Source organism: Grammomys surdaster, unplaced genomic scaffold, assembly GCF_004785775.1.
Source record: "Grammomys surdaster isolate TR1022 unplaced genomic scaffold, NIH_TR_1.0 127, whole genome shotgun sequence".
Taxonomy (NCBI): domain Eukaryota; kingdom Metazoa; phylum Chordata; class Mammalia; order Rodentia; family Muridae; genus Grammomys; species Grammomys surdaster.
The window spans coordinates 5,969,127-5,989,006 of NW_021604585.1; the positions used below are offsets into that span (position 1 = coordinate 5,969,127).

Consider the following 19,880-nt stretch of genomic DNA (forward strand, 5'->3'; position numbering starts at 1 on the left):
GGTGGCAAGGGGAGGCGGCCAGCAGGACCCACACAGCGGGCCACGCGCGTTAATCATTAGCCACAGCGGCCGCTTCCTATAACCCGAGCCCCAGCTCGCTCGCTCCGCCGCCAAGGTTCCCAGCCCCCCACGCCCCCACCCCCAGCCGCCGATTGCTGGATCGCAGCGGCGAGCGCAGTCTCCACCCACTGGAAACATTCCTGGTCCGCCCCTCCCTGACTCCCTCCCTCCTTCTCTCCCTCCCTCCCTCCCTCCCGCCGCAGCCTGGACTCCGTTCGGTCGCAACTTCCTGCCGGGTGCTGGGGAACCGTGCGCATTTCGGGGGTCCCCCGGAGTCTGGTGCTCGCAGCGGGCGGAGGCTGGGACCGCGGGGCGGCCAGCCGTGGGCGGGAGCGGCCGGCGGCTTCTGCGGCTTCCGAGAGCGACTTTCAAACTCGAGCCCGCTTCGCGGCGCCACCTGGGCAGCCCCGCGCGTCCGGCGCGTCGCGAGCTGGCGGGGCGGCCACCGCTTGGTGAGTGTCCCCTGGTTTGCCCCTCTCCCTTTGCCCATGCTCGATTGGCGGAGTGGCGGCGCTCTGCGGGGACCCCAGGCTAGCCCTCCGTGGGATGTGGACCTGGCCCAGGGCTGCCTCGGACGCACTCAGTGGTTGGAGCGCGGGAAGGTCTTAAGGGGAGTCACTTTTTGTTCCCACCCCGGAAACCAAAGCAGCATAGGCTTTGCAGAGTTTAAAATCTGGGCAGCTCTCGACGTTCCCGCCACCCCTTGTGTGCACTGACGCCCGTGGGCTAGTGCTTGCCTGACACTGTGGGCCCTTCTAGAAGGACTCGCCTCTGGTCCCGCCAGCTCAGGAGTGCGCAGACACTCAGTCTGTTCCGGGTTGGTGCCACACCGCGCTTCTGGGAATCTCAGCTGCCTGTCCAGGCGGATTAGAGTGGGTGTCAGAAGCCAAGTGTCCAGGAGCTGCTAACCTAGAGCCCCTTGATGCTGCTCCTAACAGCCTCTCCCTCTCCTCCTTCAACTGGTTTGGTTATTTACACCCTTCTCTCAGACCTTCAATTTGGGAAGCTTCAAGCTTCAGTCGTTCAAGGTGTTCCTTCGGTGGCAATGTTTTATCCTGGAGCTACTTTTGTTTTGTTTTTTTTTTTCAAGCTAGAACCTCACGATATAGACCAGACTGGCCTTGACCTCACAGAGATCCATCTGCCTCTGTCTCCCAAGTGCTGGGGTTAAAGCTGTGTGCCACTGGAGCTACTTTTGAAAACAAAGAAGGAAAAAAAAAAACGGAACACGCAGCGCGATGGTTGGAGGGTGGAGAAAAGTGGCACTGGGAGGTGGTGCTAAAAGTTGGGTTAGAGTATCGTCTAGAGTCACTAAACTCTTGGTAGATTAAGGGCTATTAAGGTTGCCGAGACCCCCACCCCCAGCAACCGACCAGCGCTAGAGCACCTTACAGAGAACCCTAGTCTTGGGGTTCCCAATCTCCCAGCTGTGCCTGTTCAAGAATGCATTCCAGCCACAACCCTTCAGAAATAATTAGTGTGGCGTATCATGGCAGCCTAAGAGGGAGAGAAGATGCGCCCTGTTGTGCCTGGCCTTCCCGACAGTCCCTTTCCACTCCCTCCTTCGCTAAACTGGAATCTTGCGCGCCATAGACGCTCAGCCTAAAACCCAGGGACTAAATACCAGAAAGTCAACTTCTGGTGTTACTGTTACTCCTCATGGTTTTGGGTTCACTGGATGTCTCACAGATCCAATCTCTCATTTGGACATATTACTAGCATTCCTGCTTGCCTCTGCCGGCCTCCTTTTCTGGACTTTCCCACATGGTGCTGGGAATCAGGAACGAAGCACGGCCGGTTGGCTTTCCCCCTCGGCTTAGTCTGGGCTGATAAGTGGGGCCAGTGTTTTAGAGCGGCCTTGGGGCTTTTCTGTTGACTTTTAACAGAGGTCCGGCTAGGAGAATGGGAAAGACCGCTGGACTTGAGAGTCCCACAAGATTTTTTGTTTTGCTAGAGGTTTAATGCTGGCTCTATTGTGTCACATCAAAGATTGATGGGGTCTGAGGCTTTTTTTCCTACACAATTGACCTAAAGCCAGATCTCCCCCTTTCCCCAACTCACTTATCTTTTCTGACTCAGATTCCATACAGAGTACCTGTTATTCTTTATAGGGGATGTGGTAACAATAAAAAAAAAGGGGGGGGTCTGTATGAGAAGTATTTTATAAACTCCTACCAAAAAAAAAAAAGTGTAGTGGTTACAAGGAGCCCTTAAGTGTTTGCTAGATATACCCCATGTTTGACACAGGAGATGGTGGGCACCAGGAGCCAATTGTGGCAGTTTATTCTCTGGCTTGTAATATCTTAGTCCCAGAGTAAACATTGGCTTTACCAAACCTGCTGCTATCTCAGGGTCACTATGTTTACACTAGAACAGGCCAAAGGCCATGGCCTGAGAGATGACCAGACCTGGAGGGGAGGAAGGCGTGGTTCCCAGATGTGAGGCCTGCCACTCCCACCCACCCTGTACAGGCTCTGGTCCTGAGACTGGAGGTTGCCACAAGCCGCGACTGGCCCTGAAGGGTTAATGGGGAAGCTATTCTCTGTTGTGTTGTGGGTGGAGAGGACCGTGGTGATGGGAGGTGTTGTCTTTGCAGCTGCACTAAGGGCTGACTTCAGCCATCCCGGGCTGTTCTGTGGCCCAGGCCATTGCCCTGTCCCGCCTCTCTGGCCAGCTGCATGTCCACAGGCCTTTGTTCATGTGCTGTAGCCCTCCCTACTTGTTACCCTCCTTCCCCAGTTTGTAGAAGCCCTCAGGACAGTGTTTGGGATTACTACTGACAATAGGAAAGCTCTTCTGGAGTCCCTGGGGTCCGACAGACCTGGCAGGCGCATTCCGGGGCCTCGAATATTCCCGGTACACACTCTGTTCTCACCTCTCCTCCTTACACCCATCCATCTTAGAGCTATCCCATTTTTATCCAGCATCTTCTGTGTATGATACTGGGCATCCGGAGACACAGCAATGGTTGAAGTACAGTTTTTAGCAATTGTTGACCTGGTGGAGTGGAATTTTACTGAGGGAAGTGGACAGAAAACAAGACGGGTCATTGAAAGCATGTTTAAAGTTATCAGGAAGATATGCCAGGGAAGGTCAATTCGAATTGCTGAGGAAGGGAGGAGGTGGCAGCTGTCCCCTAAGGAAGGGACTTTGGAGTTGATCATGAGATTCTTTGAGCTCTGGATGTCTGTCCCTTGAAACCTAGGTCAGCATCCCGATGTGACATTTAGGAGCAAGGTTTGGAGTTGCACAGACCTAGGCTTAAATCTCAACTTGACAACTTCCCAGCCCTGCAGCCATTTGTTGACTAAACTCCTTTCTTTATGTCTGTTTCTCACCTGTAAAGTGGAGTTAGTCATCCAGCCTACCATCTTGTGAGAGTGAACGAAGAGATAACACATCTACAGTGCTTAGCCAGCCCTACAGAGCTGTGCGAAGCGAACTACTTCTCTGACCGAGTTCTCCAGAGGCGGCAGCGGGGATTTCCTGCCAGTGCCAGCTAGGACTCTGGACGAGAAGCGTTTGAAGTATTGGGAAGGAGCAGGGAATTTGAAAGGAGGGCCACTAAAAGGCTTCTGTCCCTCTAGTAGTGGGTGAGCCTCTCTATGCTAACCTGGATTGTAGCAGGTTGGGGATGCAGGACACCCAGATGTGTGCCGGCCATTGTCCCTTAGACAGGGTGACCAAGGCATTGGAATTCCCCCTGCTTCCGGTCAGTTGGTGAATCACACCTTTGTGTCCAGCGTCTTTGCTTGGCCTTACCGTTCTGAAGGCTGTCCAGCCCTCTTCACCTTCATCCTCCACGTGGGTTTGTTTTACTAGGTAGGGGTGGGGATGGGGGGCATATTGAGAATATGGGATAAAGGAGTGAGGGGAAAGGGGTAGATGGTTGGTTAGCAGGCTGTTCAGGGAGAGTCTGATAGAGGTTCCGAGATACCCTGCAAAGACTTTTAATAAGGGCTCATTCACCAGGGACCAGAATGAATTAAAAATGTGGAGGTCAACTTGTGGGAGTCCTTCTACCATGGAGGTCTTTGAAGATCAAACTTGTAGTCCATCAGGCTTGGTGGTTACCACTGGGCCGCTTTGTTGGTGCAGAAGTGAGTAGAGTCTTGCTATGTTGTCTGGTCCGACTTCTCTTTCCTGGGCTTTAAAAATTAAATCTACTCAAAATTGCAACTGGCTGGATTATGGATAGTTATAGTCACTCTGAGAGCTCAGGGTCGGGCACATGTGAATCAAGCTGTCTCCGCCCAACCCGTGTGATGGGGTCTGTCTCCTCCCGGCTCTGCTGGAACCATCAGCTTCCTCCAGAGCAGTTTAATCTGAAATGCTGTTGTCAAAGTTTGTGGTCAGCGGTTTCCTGGGGGCCCTCCTGCACAGGAAGTGAGAAATGTGCAGTGGAGTCCAGGCCGAGGGAAGTGGTCATCAGCCAGGCCACTCCCACAAGGCCGCTGCAGGCGCGGACATGCACAGGCAGGGCAGCCGGGCCCACCCTGTGATGAAGGAACTTTTGGATTCTGTCAGTTGGTATATAGCCAGATAGAATCAGGCCTCAGAGGAAGTTAGGACGAGGGCCCTGTGTACCCTTGAACATGCTCGTGACATTGGTATTCAGAAGTCAGGAGGAGGAAAACTGGGCCCTTGATCAGCAAGAGGCTGGTCTGGAGTTGCTAGCTGCTCTTCTGACATCAGCCATTTGGGGACCAGGGTGTCTTGTTAATTGGATCTGAGATTTGTTGACTACTTTTCCCTCCTTTGAAACAGGGTCTGGCTGGACAACAAGCTCTGGTTTTTTTCCCCAGACTATTTACACCTTACACTTGCAGTGATCTACTTGCCTTTGCCTCCCAAGCGCTGAGATTTGTGCCACCATGTTTGTCTCTGAGGGCAGGAATGGGGCTTTGCTTATTCTTGTTCTCATACAGAACTGGGAATACTACAAAGTGTGATCTACTGGATGTGATGGGCGGGTGCAGAGGCTCCACCCAGGAGGAATCCCAGCGAGGTGGGCTCACCTGCCCTGGAACTGGGAAGATGCACAGGTGGAGTCGACACCGGGTGAGCTGTTGCTGTCTGGGAAAACAAATTCAAAGGATACCAGTATCTTGCTAGCGCTTTTGGCTGGCATTTGGAGAGGATGCTTGTATTTAATGTCAAGACTCCTATTCCATGTGCTGAGCAGCCTCAAGAGCTGAACATAGACTGAAGAAGGTTCTAGAAGGTGCCAGGTACATGTAGTCCTTTTAGAGACACAGTGAGACTCCTAGGAATTTCTCTAATTATTGCTAGAGTCTGAGTTGAGATGGGAGAGAGGAATGTAAGATTTTTTTTAAAGTCATTTTTTTTCTATGTACTTGGTGTGTGTGTGTATACGCATTGCACATGTATATGTGTATGTGCATATGTATATGTACATGTACATGTGTATGTGTGTTTTCAGAGAACAGCTTACTTCTACCATGTAGGACCCAGGAATTGAACTGAAGTCATCAGGTATGGTGGCAGGTACCTTTACCCACTGATACAACTATCTGATTTTTTTTTTTTAATGGAATGTTTCTTCGTAGCCAGGCTGGCTTGTTTTGTTTTTAAGAGCTAAGGGCTGGAGAGATGGCTCAATGGTTAAGAGCACTGGCTGCTCTTCCAGAGGACCCAGGTTCAATTCCCAGCACCCACATGGCCGTTTACAGCTGTCTGTAACTCTAGTTCTAGGGGATCTGACACCCTCTCAGCAAGGGACATAAAGCATACAATTAAATAAATTTAAAAAGATAGGAACTGGAGAGATGGCTCAGTGGTTAAGAGCACTGGCTGTTCTTCCAGAGGATTGGGGTTTGAGTCCTACTAGGCTCACAACTGTACATAACTCCAGTTCCATGGGATCTGACGCCCTCTTCTGGCCTCCATAGGCACTGCACACATGTGATGCACAGACACACACGCAGGCAGAACACCCACACACAGGACAAAAAGCTTTTCTTAAGAGCTCATAGCTTTTACTTTCAAGGCTATAGAGACAGTCTCTCTCTCTCTCTCCTCTCTCTCTCTCTCTCTCTCTCTCTCTCTCTCTCTCTCTCTCTCTCTCTCTCTCACAGACATAAGCAACAGAAAAAAAACAAATTTTTTTTTTTTTTTGGTTTTGTTTTTCAAGACAGGGTTTCTCTGTGTAGCCCTGGCTGTCCTGGAACTCACTCTGTAGACCAGGCTAGCCTCGAACTCTCGAACTCAGAAATCCACCTGTCTCTGCCTCCCAAGTGCTGGGATTAAAGGCGTGTGCCACCACCGACCAGCAAATCTTTATTGTAGAGAAAGAGGAACTAGTGTCCCTGTAGTTTCTATATAAGAAAGACATTGCTACATCCCCAGTGCCTGTTGAATGGTAGCATCACAATAAGTGCTTGTCATATAAGGGTCACGCTACTGTGTGACAAACCTCAGGAGTGGAGTTTTCAGAGTTTTCATGTTCCTTCTTGTTTGTGTTTCTATGGTCTCCAGTCTGGCCTCGAACTCACAATCTTCTCGGCATAGCCGCTAAGTGCTGAGATCGCAAATGTGAGTCACCATGCCTGGTTTATAAATGACCTATTCTTGTCTTCTAAAATAAATGACCAGGATATAAGATTCTACTTTGTACCTGTGCAGGCAAGGTGGTTAATGCAGGCAGCCTGGTATTCTTGCAGCTTGCAACGTGTAAGGGATCCTGAAGTTCCTGGGATCCGTATTCCAGGCCCGCTACAGAGTTTATCACCATGGGGCCAAAAGAGGACGTTAGGGTGTGCTTATAGATTTGAATATCTGTCCCATGATATCCTATAACACCACTCCCAGCTGCTTGGCAGCCTAACAATATTACTCATCTGCTCATCACCAAGAAGGGCAAATAGCCAGGGGTTGAGATGCCTATGAAATACCCACAGCAGCCCCCTGAGAGCTAACATCTCCATATAACCTGTGTCTTACAGCCAAGCCCATGGCAGATGGATAGTGATAAGTGAGGAAGCCGGAATAGAAAGAGAGAACAGTCCTGGAGCAGTAAGTTGGCAAGGAAAACAGGCTGAAACAGAAACGCCCGGAAAAGCCAGTCCTAGCGGAAGGACCCGGGGTCATTTGTTTGCAGGGAATGGCTTGCCACGCCTTCCTTCCACCTGGATCATTGGTGGCATGATGGATGCCTGGCCAGCAGCCGTGACCCTGACTCATGAAGAACAGGCTAAATTATGCTCTCTTCACTGGGTTTAGGGGAGCAAGGAAATGTATAACATAATTTTAAAGATTCCCAGTCAGATTGGCTGGAATCATAAGAGATGTTGATGCTCGGCTAGTGAACTCACATCTCCCCAGGTCCTTTCAAGGTCTGGTAAATTGCCCAGTGCCTCTGTGCTGTCACTTAGCAAAGATAACATTTGAACTTCCCTTACCCTTAAAAAAATTTTTTTTTAGGGTGGGACTGGAACTGAGCCCAGGGTCTTCTGCCTGCTGTGAAAGCTCCCCACCTCAGCCACACCCTTACTCAGGATTTGAACTTCCTAATGACTGCAGAGCATATGCTCTTGGCCGGCTCCCAGAACTGCAAGCATGGACTGTTTTCCTTGGTGTCCTGGTGGGGCTGGGGCCTAGGTTTGGGTTACAGGAGAGTTGGCATGGCTCCTCACTTAATTCAGTTCCGTGATAACTGGTTGTCAGGTACCCCAGGGGTTGCTTACCTCTCAGAACAAGACTGCTTCTCAGGCATCTTTCTCATCAGCTAATGACAGGGAGGAACTGCCATCGTAACACCCCACAGGAATTCGCTTCTTTGTTTAGCTTCTGGGCTCTGCCTCAGATGCTGAACTGTGTGGTCTTGGTGTCTAGTGATCCAGAATGCTACGTTTTTGTGCTTGTTTCTCTCGTTTCTTATAGTAGTAAAATGTTCCGTCCGTGCCCCACCCCCCCCAATTAAATTTACCTGGAATGGACTTTCTGGTTGCTGGATTTTGGCCCTGGCAGTACACGGAAGAGCTTTAACATATGTATTGATGCTGGCGCCTCACTCTGGGTCGCAGTCATGGTCACAGAGTGCTTCCGGACCCGTGTATGTATCCATGGCTAACCTTGTAAGATGGAAATGATTTTTTTTCCAGATCATTAGCCAATTCTCCCCCATCCCCCAATTGAGTGGTCTATACTTCCCTACTGGCTTGTCTTTAATGTTTTTCTTTCCTTATTTTGTTTCATTATTTATTTTATATATAAATTAAAGGTCACCCATGCACAGTGTATCATCCATTGGTTTATATTTACACTTGCAGAGTTGTGTAACCATGTGTAACTAATTTTATAACATTTTTTATTACCCCCCATCCCCACCCCAAGAAAAGCCTGTTCCCATGAGCAGTCGTTTCCCATTTCACCAGCTCTGAGCTCCAGGTAGCCACTGAAGTACTTCCTGTTTCTCTAGGGTTACCTATTCTGGACATGTCTGAATGGATTTATGTACCATCTGTCTTTCTGATTGGCTTCCTTTCTGCATTTAACCTCTGGTTTCCGGTTCATCAGTATCTCCTGAGGTGTTCCGTGTTGTAGAAAGCAAGTCATTGTTTATTGCCGAATAATTTGGCACTGTGTGGCTATATTACAGTTTGCTCATTTGTCCACCAGCTGATGGACATTTCTGTTTGAGCTGTTTAGTGTTATGAGTCATTCTGTTATGTTGGCTGGGGCAATAGCTCAGTGGTAAAATACTTGTTTAGATGCACAAGGTTTGAAAACCATCCCCACCCCCCAGCATTGGCAGTAAGTAAATAACATTTTAAAAGTGAATATTGCCGCTATGAACATTTTGGATTATGTAATATATAAACATATTGTGGTGGACATATGTTAATGTTTTACTTAAGAATAGGATTGTTGGGTCATATGGTAATCCTGTGTTTAATTAAAAAAATTCTTTGTGTGTAAATGTGTACGTGTCTCTCTGTGTGTGTCTGTATAGGTCTATGTGTGTGTACTGCATGCATGTTCTTGTGTGTGAGTGTGTGGAGGTCAGAGGACAACCTTGGATGTGACTCCTTATCTTTGACCTTTCGTGAGAAAGGGTCCCTTAGTCACTGCTGTGCACACTGAGCTAGCTGGTCTGTGAGTTCCTAGAGATTCACCTGCCTCTGCTCCCAGTGACCTGACCCCACCAATAAAACTGAACTCTCTCATATGAGTATACTTACACTGGCTATAAATGTGAAGTTTTATGTCTGTGCTCTGGACTATGTATATGCTCTATGGGGGCCAGCACAGCACGGTCCTGATGCCGGTGCTTTCCAGGGACAGGGACAGGGAGAACTACATCTGCAGATCGGAGTTGCCAAAAAAGAGAACTGCCGTTTTTTTAACAGTGTTGAGATGCAGATGTGGATAGACTGGGAATGATCACCTATCTGTTCATTTGATGATCCTTAATTTGTTTTAACAGGATTTTAGTTCCTTGTACCTTTTTTCCTTTTTCTTTTGTTTTTTATTATTTTTTATTTTTATTATTTATTTTTTTGAGACAGGATCTCTCCACATAGCTCTGGCTGTCCTGGAACTTACTATGTAGACCAGGATGGCATTGAACTCACAGAGATTTTCCAAAGGTGTGTACCCACACCTAGCCTTTCTCGCTTGCTTTAAAAAAAAAAATTTTTTTTTTTTTTATTTATGGTGCTGAAAAGTTGACTTAGGGGTTAAGAGCCCTGGCTGCTCGTCCAGAGGTCCTGAGTTCAATTCCCACACCTACATAGTGGCCCACACTATCTATGACTGTAGTTCTGTACGATCCAGTACCCTTTTCTGGTGTGCATACATGTAGATACAGCACCATACACATAAAGTACATATATGAATAAATCTGAGAAAAACCTATTATTTATTTATTTATTTATTTATTGGGGTACCCGAGGTCAGAGGTCAACCTGCAGTTCACTCCTTCCACTGTAGAGTACAGGGGACTAAACTCAGATGCTCAGGTGTGTACAGCATCAAATGATTTACCTGCTGAGCCATCTCATTACTCTGGGATGTCTTCTTAACTACGTTTTCAGATTTCTTCATTATTATTATATAGGAACAGATCGTATTATTTTTAAAAGATGTGCGTGTGTTGGAGGGAGGGGTGAGCTCAGGCTGTAGCCTGCATGTGGAAGTCTGAAGAGTACCACCAGGAGTTGGTTCTTCTGGAATTATGTGGGTCCCAGAGAGAAGTTCGGGTCAACAGGTTTAGCAGAGAAATGCATGAGCCATCTTGCTAACCGCTTGCAATTTTTGCTTTGAGCCTTTTCTCTTCAACAGGGTGTAGAGAGAGCCAGGTGCTTCAAAGCAAGACATTATGTGAATCTGTGCTTGCTTACTATGTGTAGGTCCGGGCTTGCCATGAGTGGAAGTGGATGGTTGAGGTGGGGCGAAGGTTGGAAGGCTTTGCCTGTGTGGCTGCTTTTTATTCTGTATGTCTCACCTCCCGGACATCTCACCCCTGCTCCCTTCTACCTAACAAGATTCCGTCCCCCAGCCACTCCGTCCTCCCTCTTTTCTTCTTCTTCTGCATGGCACCAGCCCTATCCTGAAATATACTGTCTATTCACTGGTGTGGCCATCTTCCCTGCTGTCACCTAAGTTCATCGTGAAGAAAAACAGTCTCATTCCTGCTGGTTGCTATGTCCCCAGCACCCAGCCTATGATTTGCACTGAGATCAAACATGAGTGGTCCTCTGCCTTTCCAGGGTGGTGTGCATGGGGGGATGGGGGACACGACGGTTCCTGGACCTCACACATGCTAGGTAAGCATTCAACTACTGGGAAGTTACTTCAGTTTTGGTTCTGCAGTATCAGCTAGGGCCAGGCAGCGGACAGGTGAGCTGCACTCCCATACCCCATTCCCAAGCCTACATCAGTGTCTCTGCCAGGAGGACACTTCTTTCCTCTCAACATAGTCACCCACAAAGTATCATCTGTGTCCACATCTACACACTCACTTATATCAGCCTTCTTCTGGCAAGGCCTCGCACGACTGTCAGCACAACTGGCAGGACCTGGGGAACACTAAGGGAGCAAACCTCGGGAAGCCCCGGACTTGCCATCTGAGATTGTTAAGTGGGATATATTGTCAGGACACTCACAGAAGCAGTTTGAGATTCTTGTGCCTCACTGAGTGCTGTGTGCAGAGTACTACCCGGCAACCCCGGAGTGTGTGGGCAGAAGAACACTACTGTGTTTGCTCCCCCCCTGCTGTCTTCTGCTGGTCTCACAAATGATTTCTTTCTGGAAGCATCCATGGGTGAGTTATGGGTTCCCAGATGACTCTGCTTGGGCCTCTTTCTGAGGTTGTCACACTGTGTGGGAACTTTCCCCCAGCAAAATGTTAACTTTTAAAAAGAGCAGAAAAAAGGAGGTGTCCCATGAGGGAATGTGGATTCCTCTCTGGCTCCGTCTAGTCTCCTGGGTCCTATGTGTGAGGAGGGGGAGGTGTGTGGGGCTTGTTAATGAATTGCACAGGGATCCTGGATTCCAGCAAACCCTGCCTTCCCGCCTCCCTCGCTGCGTGGCCCTGAGTCGGGGAGTGTGGTGAAATTACATAGCGAATATGTCAGAGCGGTGCCTGGCACACCCTTGTTGCTATCTGGGAACCGCTTGTGCCTTAGTTTTCCTGACCAGAAAAGCGGGGATAATTCTGCTGTCACCTGTCTCACCCTCCAGTTTGCAGCCTCGAGGATGGAAGGGTTAATAGCCCCAGGCTTCGAGGGCCTGAGTGGGGGAAGGTGCCCCATAAATGGAGTATTGTTGTGCTGTTGACTGATCTGGCTTTGTTTGAGTCTTCAGTGTTTGACTTCCTGCACTTAGTACCCCATGTGCTTAATCTCTGGAGATATTTGTGGTCCTCGGCTGCAAGGTGCTTACCTCCTGGGGCTGTGACCTGGGTCCTCTCCCATTAGGGCCTTGCTAAGTTGTTCTGGGAAGCTACATTTTCACGGTTAGGCCCCCCAGCAATCAGGAATGAGAGAAATGCAGCAAGTATGACCCACACGTGGAACTGGTTCTGAATAGGACGTTTATTGAAGAGGTTTCAGCAGGAGGCAGCGGGCACTTTAATTCCCGGGGTGGTTGGTGGCAGCTTGTTGCTTGCCCAGCTGGAGCCTGTTAACTGCTGGGCTGCCGAACTCCGGAGAGAGTGCAGCTCCCCAGCCCCTGGCCACCTTCCCAGGGCTGCTCTCTGTGTTGGGATGGGAGCCCTTTTGGGGAAAGCGGTAGGTAGCCTTGGGGACCCGGCCAAGAGTATCTGAGTGGGGTGCAGGTGGGACTCTGTGAACTCAGGGACTCTAAGCTTCACCTGGCAACCTCTGGGGAACGTGAGTAGCCACAGGCTTGTGGCACAAGGCTTTAGAGTCTCCCCTGGAGGTTCAGAAATGGAGGACCACACCTGGTTCAGTGTAGAAAAGTGACTTCTATTTACCTTGCCTGGCTGCTTCCAGTAGGTTTGGCCATGTGACTGGCAGTCTGTCCTGTGGCTTTTGGAGTGCTTTGCTTGGGGACTTCAGAGGTCTTCTCTCAACATTCACTGATGGGTGGCTAGAGAAGGTCGTGAGTGATCACGCTGTCCCCATACCCACATACATGCATGATGGGAAAACATATCAGTTCTTCCCGAAGCGTCCTTTTCCCAGAATCCACAGCGGGTAGTGATGGTGGTTGTTACAGATGAAATCAAGGGGCACCATTAGTCGGGGAGGTGAGGAATGGGTCCTGGACACCCTACTGGTGGAGCCAGCACCTACCATTTGTGTGGCTCTAGGCAGCCGGCATAGGGATCCAGGGGCAGATCCTTGCTCCGACTTCACTGCTTTTTCTCGTGTATCAAGGCCTCCCCCTTCATGGAGTGGACTGCCTGCCACCAGAGCTGCCTTGCCCTGTGTACTGTGTAGCCTCTGGGGTTTGGTAACAGGTGAGGGAACTGTCGAAATTCTGGTCTTTGTGTGCTCCTAACTGAGGGAGACGTTTCCTCTCTCTGCTGGAAACTGGTTGGATGAGTTTCCTGAAGCCTGTCTGGCTGAGCCTCTTAGCCAGGGTGTGAGGGGCTGGGGGATGGGGAACAGGTGTTGTGTCTGAGTGGCTTTCAGACCTGCGACACAGCACTGTGAGGTGCTGGGTCTGAAGATCTGGCTGTCTGTGAGGATTTACACTTGTGTGTAAATCCCTAAGGTCTGTCTTGGAAAAGCCACTCCCCTAACTTCTGGGCTAGGATCTTAAGGCCCTGGTGGAAGCCGGGGCAGAAGGGGGGGAGGGGCTGTGGAGAAGCCACGGAGGAGGAAGTTGGTGTTAAAACTACATCCATCCAGGAGGGAGCTTCTTGTACGTTTGTTTCTGTACCTGGAGACTCCTGCTTAGAATTCGGGAGGAGCCAAGAGTGGGGGAGATACCATGCTGGCAGCCTCACCCCCACTACTGACGTGTGTGGGGAAGAAAGTTAAAGATGGAGGAGTGTCCCTTTGATATTAAAATTCATATGGACCCTTCCCCAGCCTGGATGAGAGCTATGGGCCCCAACTCCTAGAAGGAGATTCCCCTCCAGCTAAAATTAGAACCTCGTGGTCCCCGTTGGGTAATAGCCTCAGGTTGTGAAGAATTGCATTAGGCTGTTTGGGTGATAGCTCTTTTTTTTTTTTTGTTTTGTTTTTGTTTTTTGTTTTTTTCGAGACAGGGTTTCTCTGTGTAGCCCTGGCTGTCCTGGAATTCACTCTGTAGACCAGGCTGGCCTCGAACTCAGAAATCCGCCTGCCTCTGCCTCCCAAGTGCTGGGATTAAAGGCGTGCGCCACCACCGCCCGGCTTGGGTGATAGCTCTTACAGTCTCTTTCTACCGTTCCTCCACCCCCTTTGAGAAAGGTTACATATAGCCCAGACTGGACACACACTCCCTATGTGGCTAAGGATGGATAGCTTTGAACTTCCAGTCTGTTTTATGTGGTACTAGGTATCAAACCCAGACTTTCCTTCCAGGCAAGCACTCTAGCAACTGGACTACAATCCCAGTTGTTCTTCCTGCTTTTCTGAAACACCTGATTTACACATTGCTTCAAGTCACCTTGAGTTTGGGATCACACATCTTCCCTCTGCATGTGAGTCTGAGTAGGTCTTACTTCTTTCTAGCCAGTGATCTCTGGGGTACTTCTCCCCACCCCCACTCCCTTATTCAAGACATCAGCTGTGGAAAGTCTGCACATCCTGGGTTTCTACCTTCTTTTCAAAACCTTCTTGGCCCTCTGGACACCTGAGCTGCCGCCTGATTCTCAAGTGGTGCCTTTTTAGGGCGCATTCTCCTGGCTCATCCCCCGGAGCCTGTTTCCACCTGTCTCTGTTGCTTGATCTTCCAGACCTGCCCTGGTTGTCTTTTCCCACAGAGCAATTCAGGTGGCCCCAGGCCCCGCTTCCCAGGCCTGCTGCCCCTGCTGCACAGACCTCTCTTTAAAGGAAGTCCAGCTTTGCTGACCCCTTCAGATCTCTTCTTCACCTGGCTTACTCCTCATTTGTGACTCCACCAAAACATCACCTCCTTTCACAAAGCTTGCAGGTCCCAGGCATACTTGTGCCTCTGTTCCCTCTGTTGTTAATTCATTATTGACTTAAGTGCTAGTACTCAAGGCATTGTTCCATAGATAATCTGCCTACAAGCCCTTTCGTCTAGAGTTCACGTTCCTCAAAGACAGAGACTGTGTCACCAATTTTAGCGTCCCCAGGGCCTAGCATCATGCTCAGAAGTGTCACATTCCTAAGCTGGAGGCCTTCCGGAGCTCTCATGCATCTCATGACTCCACTCTCTGGATATTTGAGTTCTGTCTTCACAGTATAAAGTCTTGGACCCAACCTGAACTATGCTAGCAAGCACTCCCCCAGCCATGTCCCCCAGCCCATGCTGCCACTTAACCCCCGTTTGTGATCAATGCACTTGTTTCTCCTAATAGAAGAAGCTCTTGTGAGTCCGGCCTGTGTGTGATTCATTGTTGTCTCCCACATGGCTGCCACAGTGTCTTTGTGCAAAGTAGGCGCTGAATAAATGCTTGTTGAGTGAGTGAATTCCCAAGCTCGCAGCTTAGGGATGGTGGCTAGTGTTATCTCCAAGTGAGAGTAGGCAAGGAGGTGCGTCCAATGAGCGGAGACAGGCCCCTTCAGAGGGATGCTGACATTTTAGTCCCTGTTCTATTGCTGTGGAGAGGCACCATGACCAAGGCAGTTCACAGCAGAAAGCATTTAGTTGGAGGCTTGCTTATGTTTTCAGAGGGCGCGTCCATGACCGTGTGGCGGGGGAACTTGGCAGTAAGCAAGCCAGACAGGCAAGGGGCTGCAGCTGTAGTAGTAGCTGAGAGCTTACATCTGATTCATAAGTGGGAGGAAGGGAGGAAAGGGGTAGGGAAGAGAAAGGAAGGCTGGGCCTGGTGTGGGTTTTGAACCCTCAAAGCCCACCTCCAGTGACAGACCTTTGACAACAAGGCCACACCTCTTAATTCTTTCTAAACAAATCCACCAACTGGGAATCAAGCATTCAGTTATCTGAGGCTGTGGGAGCCATTCTCATCAAAACCACTACAGCTGGCTACAGTCCTGGCCTCTTGTATTCATGGGGTCCTTCCTTGCCGTTCTCAAAACCCAAGGACCAGTGTGAAGGATGGAGTTTGTTGCTCACTTATTTGTGCTTTGGCTCCCACTGTGCTTGGACTGTCTTCTCCCTCGGGCTTGTGGCTCCCCACAGCTCTGCTTCCCCTGCCGGCCCTCCCTACGGAATGCTGAGGAATGTGTCCTGCTGCGCTCACAGTGGGGTTCTTACTGACCCGTGCTTTTTCTGGTGTGAGATTCAGTGAGCTGCTCTTGTGAGATCATGGTCTGAACTGTGCTGGGACCCTAGAAGATGGATACACACTGGTTTAGTGGGAAGGGCCAGGACCCACTGGTCCACCAAATTTGATTTGAGCCATTATTATTTTACATTTATCTATCTATTGTATGCATGTGTGTGCTTGTGTACTTGTCTGTCCATGTGTTTGTGTGTGTGTTTTGTCTGGGTGTGTGAATGCTAGATCATGAGGCGGTCAGAGGACAACTGAGGAAGCTGGTTCTCTCCTTCACCACGTTAGTTCCAGGGATCGAACTCACTGTAGTCTGGCTCGGTGGCAAAGCCTTTACCTATTGAGTTATGATTTGAGATATGGGTAAATACAAATTTAGGTCTAAGTGAGAAGAATATTTCGTCCGGGTGCTTGTGGAGCAAGCATCCTCTCTCTGGTTCTTGGTTGGCTTCCTGTATGTTGATGACAGGTTCCTTGTATCCTCCAGTCTTGGAGACAGTTCGTGAGGTTATTGTGACCACTTATCTGATGGAGAACTGTACTTAAGGCCACATATAGTGGCAGAAAAGAGAAGATCTATCTGCTTCCAAGCCTGTGGTGTGAAGTAGTGCATTTTAACTTCCGCGGCATGGCCTCTTTGTCTCTTGTCTGCTGAGAGCTCTGCAGGGCGTAATAGATTCCCACTGTGCTTCTCCTCTGCCTTTGAAGCTTTTTCAGTAACAAATGAAAGCTGTGGTTCCTTTTCTCCTTCTGCAGCTAGCTCTCCATAGGCCTCAAAGCAAGCAGCTCAGTTTTCAGGGCTGGGCTTGCGGCCCTACGATGTTTGCTAATAAGTAATAGTGGGAGAGAGAGAGAAAGAGGGAGGGAGGTTGGGTTGGGGGGGGGGAGAGAGAGAGAGAGAGAGAGAGAGAGAGAGAGAGAGAGATAGAGAGAGAGATTATACATTTAAGTGCTAGAAATTGAACCTAGGACCTGGTTCTTGTTAGGTAAGTACTCTTCCACTTAGCTACATCCCCAGCACCCCTTCACCCCCAACCCCTTTAAATCTAGAGATGAGGGGGTAAAGAGACAGCTCAGAAGTTAAAAGCACTGACTTGGGTTCAGTTCCCAGCACCCACATGGTAGTTCACAACCATCTGTAACCCTAGTTCCAGAGGACCCAGTGCCATCTTCTGGACTCCATGGGTACCAGGCACACAAATGGTGCACAGATATATGAGGCAAAGCAGCCATACATATAAAATCAATAATTAATAATAATGTTTTAAACCTGTAGAAGAAAGGCCCCTTCAGTAGGTTTGAAGTTGCCCCTAGCACAGCCTTCTAGAACCTTTACTCCTTCCAAGGCCTTGGCTGCTTCCTCTTCTGGTACTCTGTCTTTGTCTGCTTGGTGACAAGATTTGCCAGAAGCCATATAGACTTAGCCCAGCTGTGAGGAAAAGTAATCACCCTCCTCTGTCCCTGTGAAACTCTTGCTCTGCTGCTTTCTTTGGAATACTTATAGGGAGACCTTATCACTGCAGCCCCATGTCTAGACTTGGCTGTTTGCCCTCTCCTCCAGCCTATTATGACTGATCACTGAGTCTGTGGCATGGCAGGGCTGCCTCTGTGGGGCCAAGTATGACGAGATTGCTGGGGTGAATGATCAGTCACTGATGCTGGGGACGTCTGGGCTCATGGGACTCTGGCAGTGACTAATGGGAATACTTCCAGGAGGAACTAGGTTAGGTCATGATCTCAACAACTGGTTAGCTTTCTCCTGCCTATGGGAGGTAGTGAGTGGTGTTCTAGAGCTACAGGTCTTCCCGTGGGTGTTTATTGAGCACCTACTGGTGCCTTACCCTGTTCAGACTCAGCCTGCTGGGTTTCTGCAGACTTAGGCCCGAAGAAACATTTACTTTTGTATCAACGTCATGAACCAACATGTCCAGTGATACCCAGAATCATTAGAGAGAAGCATTATAGTAGTTTCCTGCTTCTGCTGTCTGTCTCTGTCTCTCTTTCTGTCTCTCTCTCTGTCTCTGTCTCTCTCTCTCTCTCTCTCTCTCTCACACACACACACTCACACACACACACACACACACATTTTTTTCAAAGCATTAAACTTTCAGATTTTTTTTTTTTAATATGTATAAATCTTGCCTGCGTGTGTGTCCGAGGTCACCGCGAGGGTGCTGGGAACTGAACCTGGTCTTCTGTATGACCAAGTGCTCTTAACCACTGAGCTAGCCCTTCACTTCCCTCACCCCCCCAATCTTCAAGGTGGGAGGGGGGTCGAACTTTATTCTGGTCTCATGGGACTATGTGTTCCTTTTTCTTTAGAGCTTTCAGAGGGTGCTGTGTACCCTTTGACATGTGATCTTCCTCTGTGGTAAGAGGTAACATCTCCCAATCTGACTCTGCCTTCCTCATCCTGTAGACTTCTGACTCAGGCTTCTGCTCAGTACCTTTTCTGATACTGTGACTTGGGCTTACTCACATAATCCAAGGTAATTTCCACTTCTCAATATTCTTTATTTGAGTGGTTTTCGACATGTGGGTCATGACCCTTTTCGGGGTCGAACAATCCTTTCTCAGGTCACATGTTAGATAGCCTGCATATCAGATATTTATATTACAATTCATAACAGTAGCAAAATTATAGCTGTGAAGTAACGAAAATAATGTTATGGTTTGGGGCCACCATACTGTGAGGAGCTGTTTAGTGGAGCACAGCGTTAGGAAGGTTGAGATCACGGCTTTATTTGATCACATTGTGAAGACAAGGTGACGGAGGTTCCGAGGATTGGGAGGTATATGTCTTGGGCGGGGGCACTATTTGGCCAACAATAGAGTATGCGTGGGAGGGTTTATAAATGGTTGAAATAAAGTGAAATAAAGTAGATTCTGAAATTGCAGTTGGATAGTGTAGAGGGGGAGGGGTTGGGGACTTTCAAAGTTGTTAGAGCAAGCATGATGAACACACATGTCTCAGTTGTGAGAGGAAGGAGCAGTAGGATGTAGGAGGGTGTCCTCCCTCAGAAGCGAGGTGCCAGGGGCTTTCCTTCTCCTCGAAGGCCAAGCTGAGTTTTTTAGGCAGTCTGTAGGCTCTGTCTTCCTCTGGAATTCAGGTAGGAGAACCCCACTGACATGGTCTTATCCTTCTGGGCAACTGTGGTCTTGCTACCTTCCATTCAAAGGCTCCTGCTGCTCCTGGGTGGTGGGAAAATGAATTCTCCAGAGAAAATGAGTCCCAGCCAGCTGGGCTGGGCTTTGGTGGCCCTGAAACCCCGGTCACACTGTTCACACAACCTCTCCAGAACACAATGTGTTGCTCACATTGAACACAATGACTCCCTAGGGATCGTCTTCCCTAGGGATCGTCTCGGGGCTCAGGGCCCTTGAATCTCTAGGAGGCGTGGAATGAGTGGAATGAGTCTGTGAGCAACACACTGGGATAGTGACAGCCACACCCCCTGAGAGCCCTCCCTCCGAGAACCTCCGAGGGGTATGTGTAGCTTTAAGAACACACTGGCATAAGCGGGGCTTCTGGGAACACTTAGGGAGTAAGTATGGTGTGGGGGGTGTGCCCAGTTCTAAGGAAGTTCACATTGCTCCTCAGTCTGTTTCAGTGGAAACTTTGTGGCTGTTCTCTGTTGCTTCCTCCTGGCACCTCTCTAGGGAGGTTCTGAAAGTAGAGTCAGGGATTGCTCTGGGGAAGGTCAAAGGTCCTTTGGCTGCTCTGATCTCCAGAGTTTGGGATAGAAGGCCAAGAAGGCCAGTGGATGGAGGCTGGACTGTCTCTGAGGAAGGACTGCTGCTTCTGAAGGGGCTGGATGAAGTCTTCCCTCCACAAGGACCCATGGACTTTGGATCAGTTACCTTTGGAGCCCCCCACCCCCACCCTTGGTCCTTTCCTTTGTGCTGCTGAGGTAGGTGTGGTGCGTGGGGCTTCCTGTTTAAGGTGAAGGGTAATAGGTGAAAGAGTGATTGGAAC

At 49.4% G+C, this 19,880-nt stretch overlaps 1 protein-coding gene and 1 long non-coding RNA gene across 6 annotated transcripts in view; one reads left to right on the forward strand and one right to left on the reverse strand.

The window, feature by feature from the left end:
• The first annotated feature begins 474 nt into the window (after positions 1–474).
• The window catches only part of Plekhg3 (pleckstrin homology and RhoGEF domain containing G3), a 42,809-nt gene continuing 23,403 nt past the window's right edge, over positions 475–19,880 (forward strand). For 4 of the 5 annotated variants that reach the window (XM_028790205.1, XM_028790172.1, XM_028790186.1 and 1 more), the window contains exon 1: positions 19,644–19,815. In XM_028790205.1, coding sequence (XP_028646038.1) covers positions 19,720–19,815 — 96 coding nt within the window. In that variant the 5' untranslated portion in view covers positions 19,644–19,719. Of the gene's footprint in view, positions 513–19,643; positions 19,816–19,880 lie in introns of those variants that run through there. The other variant, XM_028790190.1, reaches the window with a different exon arrangement.
• LOC114641086 lies at positions 12,101–13,067 on the reverse strand. Its single transcript, XR_003714242.1, has 3 exons — positions 12,843–13,067; positions 12,521–12,636; positions 12,101–12,299 (listed from the first exon to the last, which is right to left on the reverse strand). It is a non-coding gene; the product is annotated as an uncharacterized LOC114641086 (long non-coding RNA).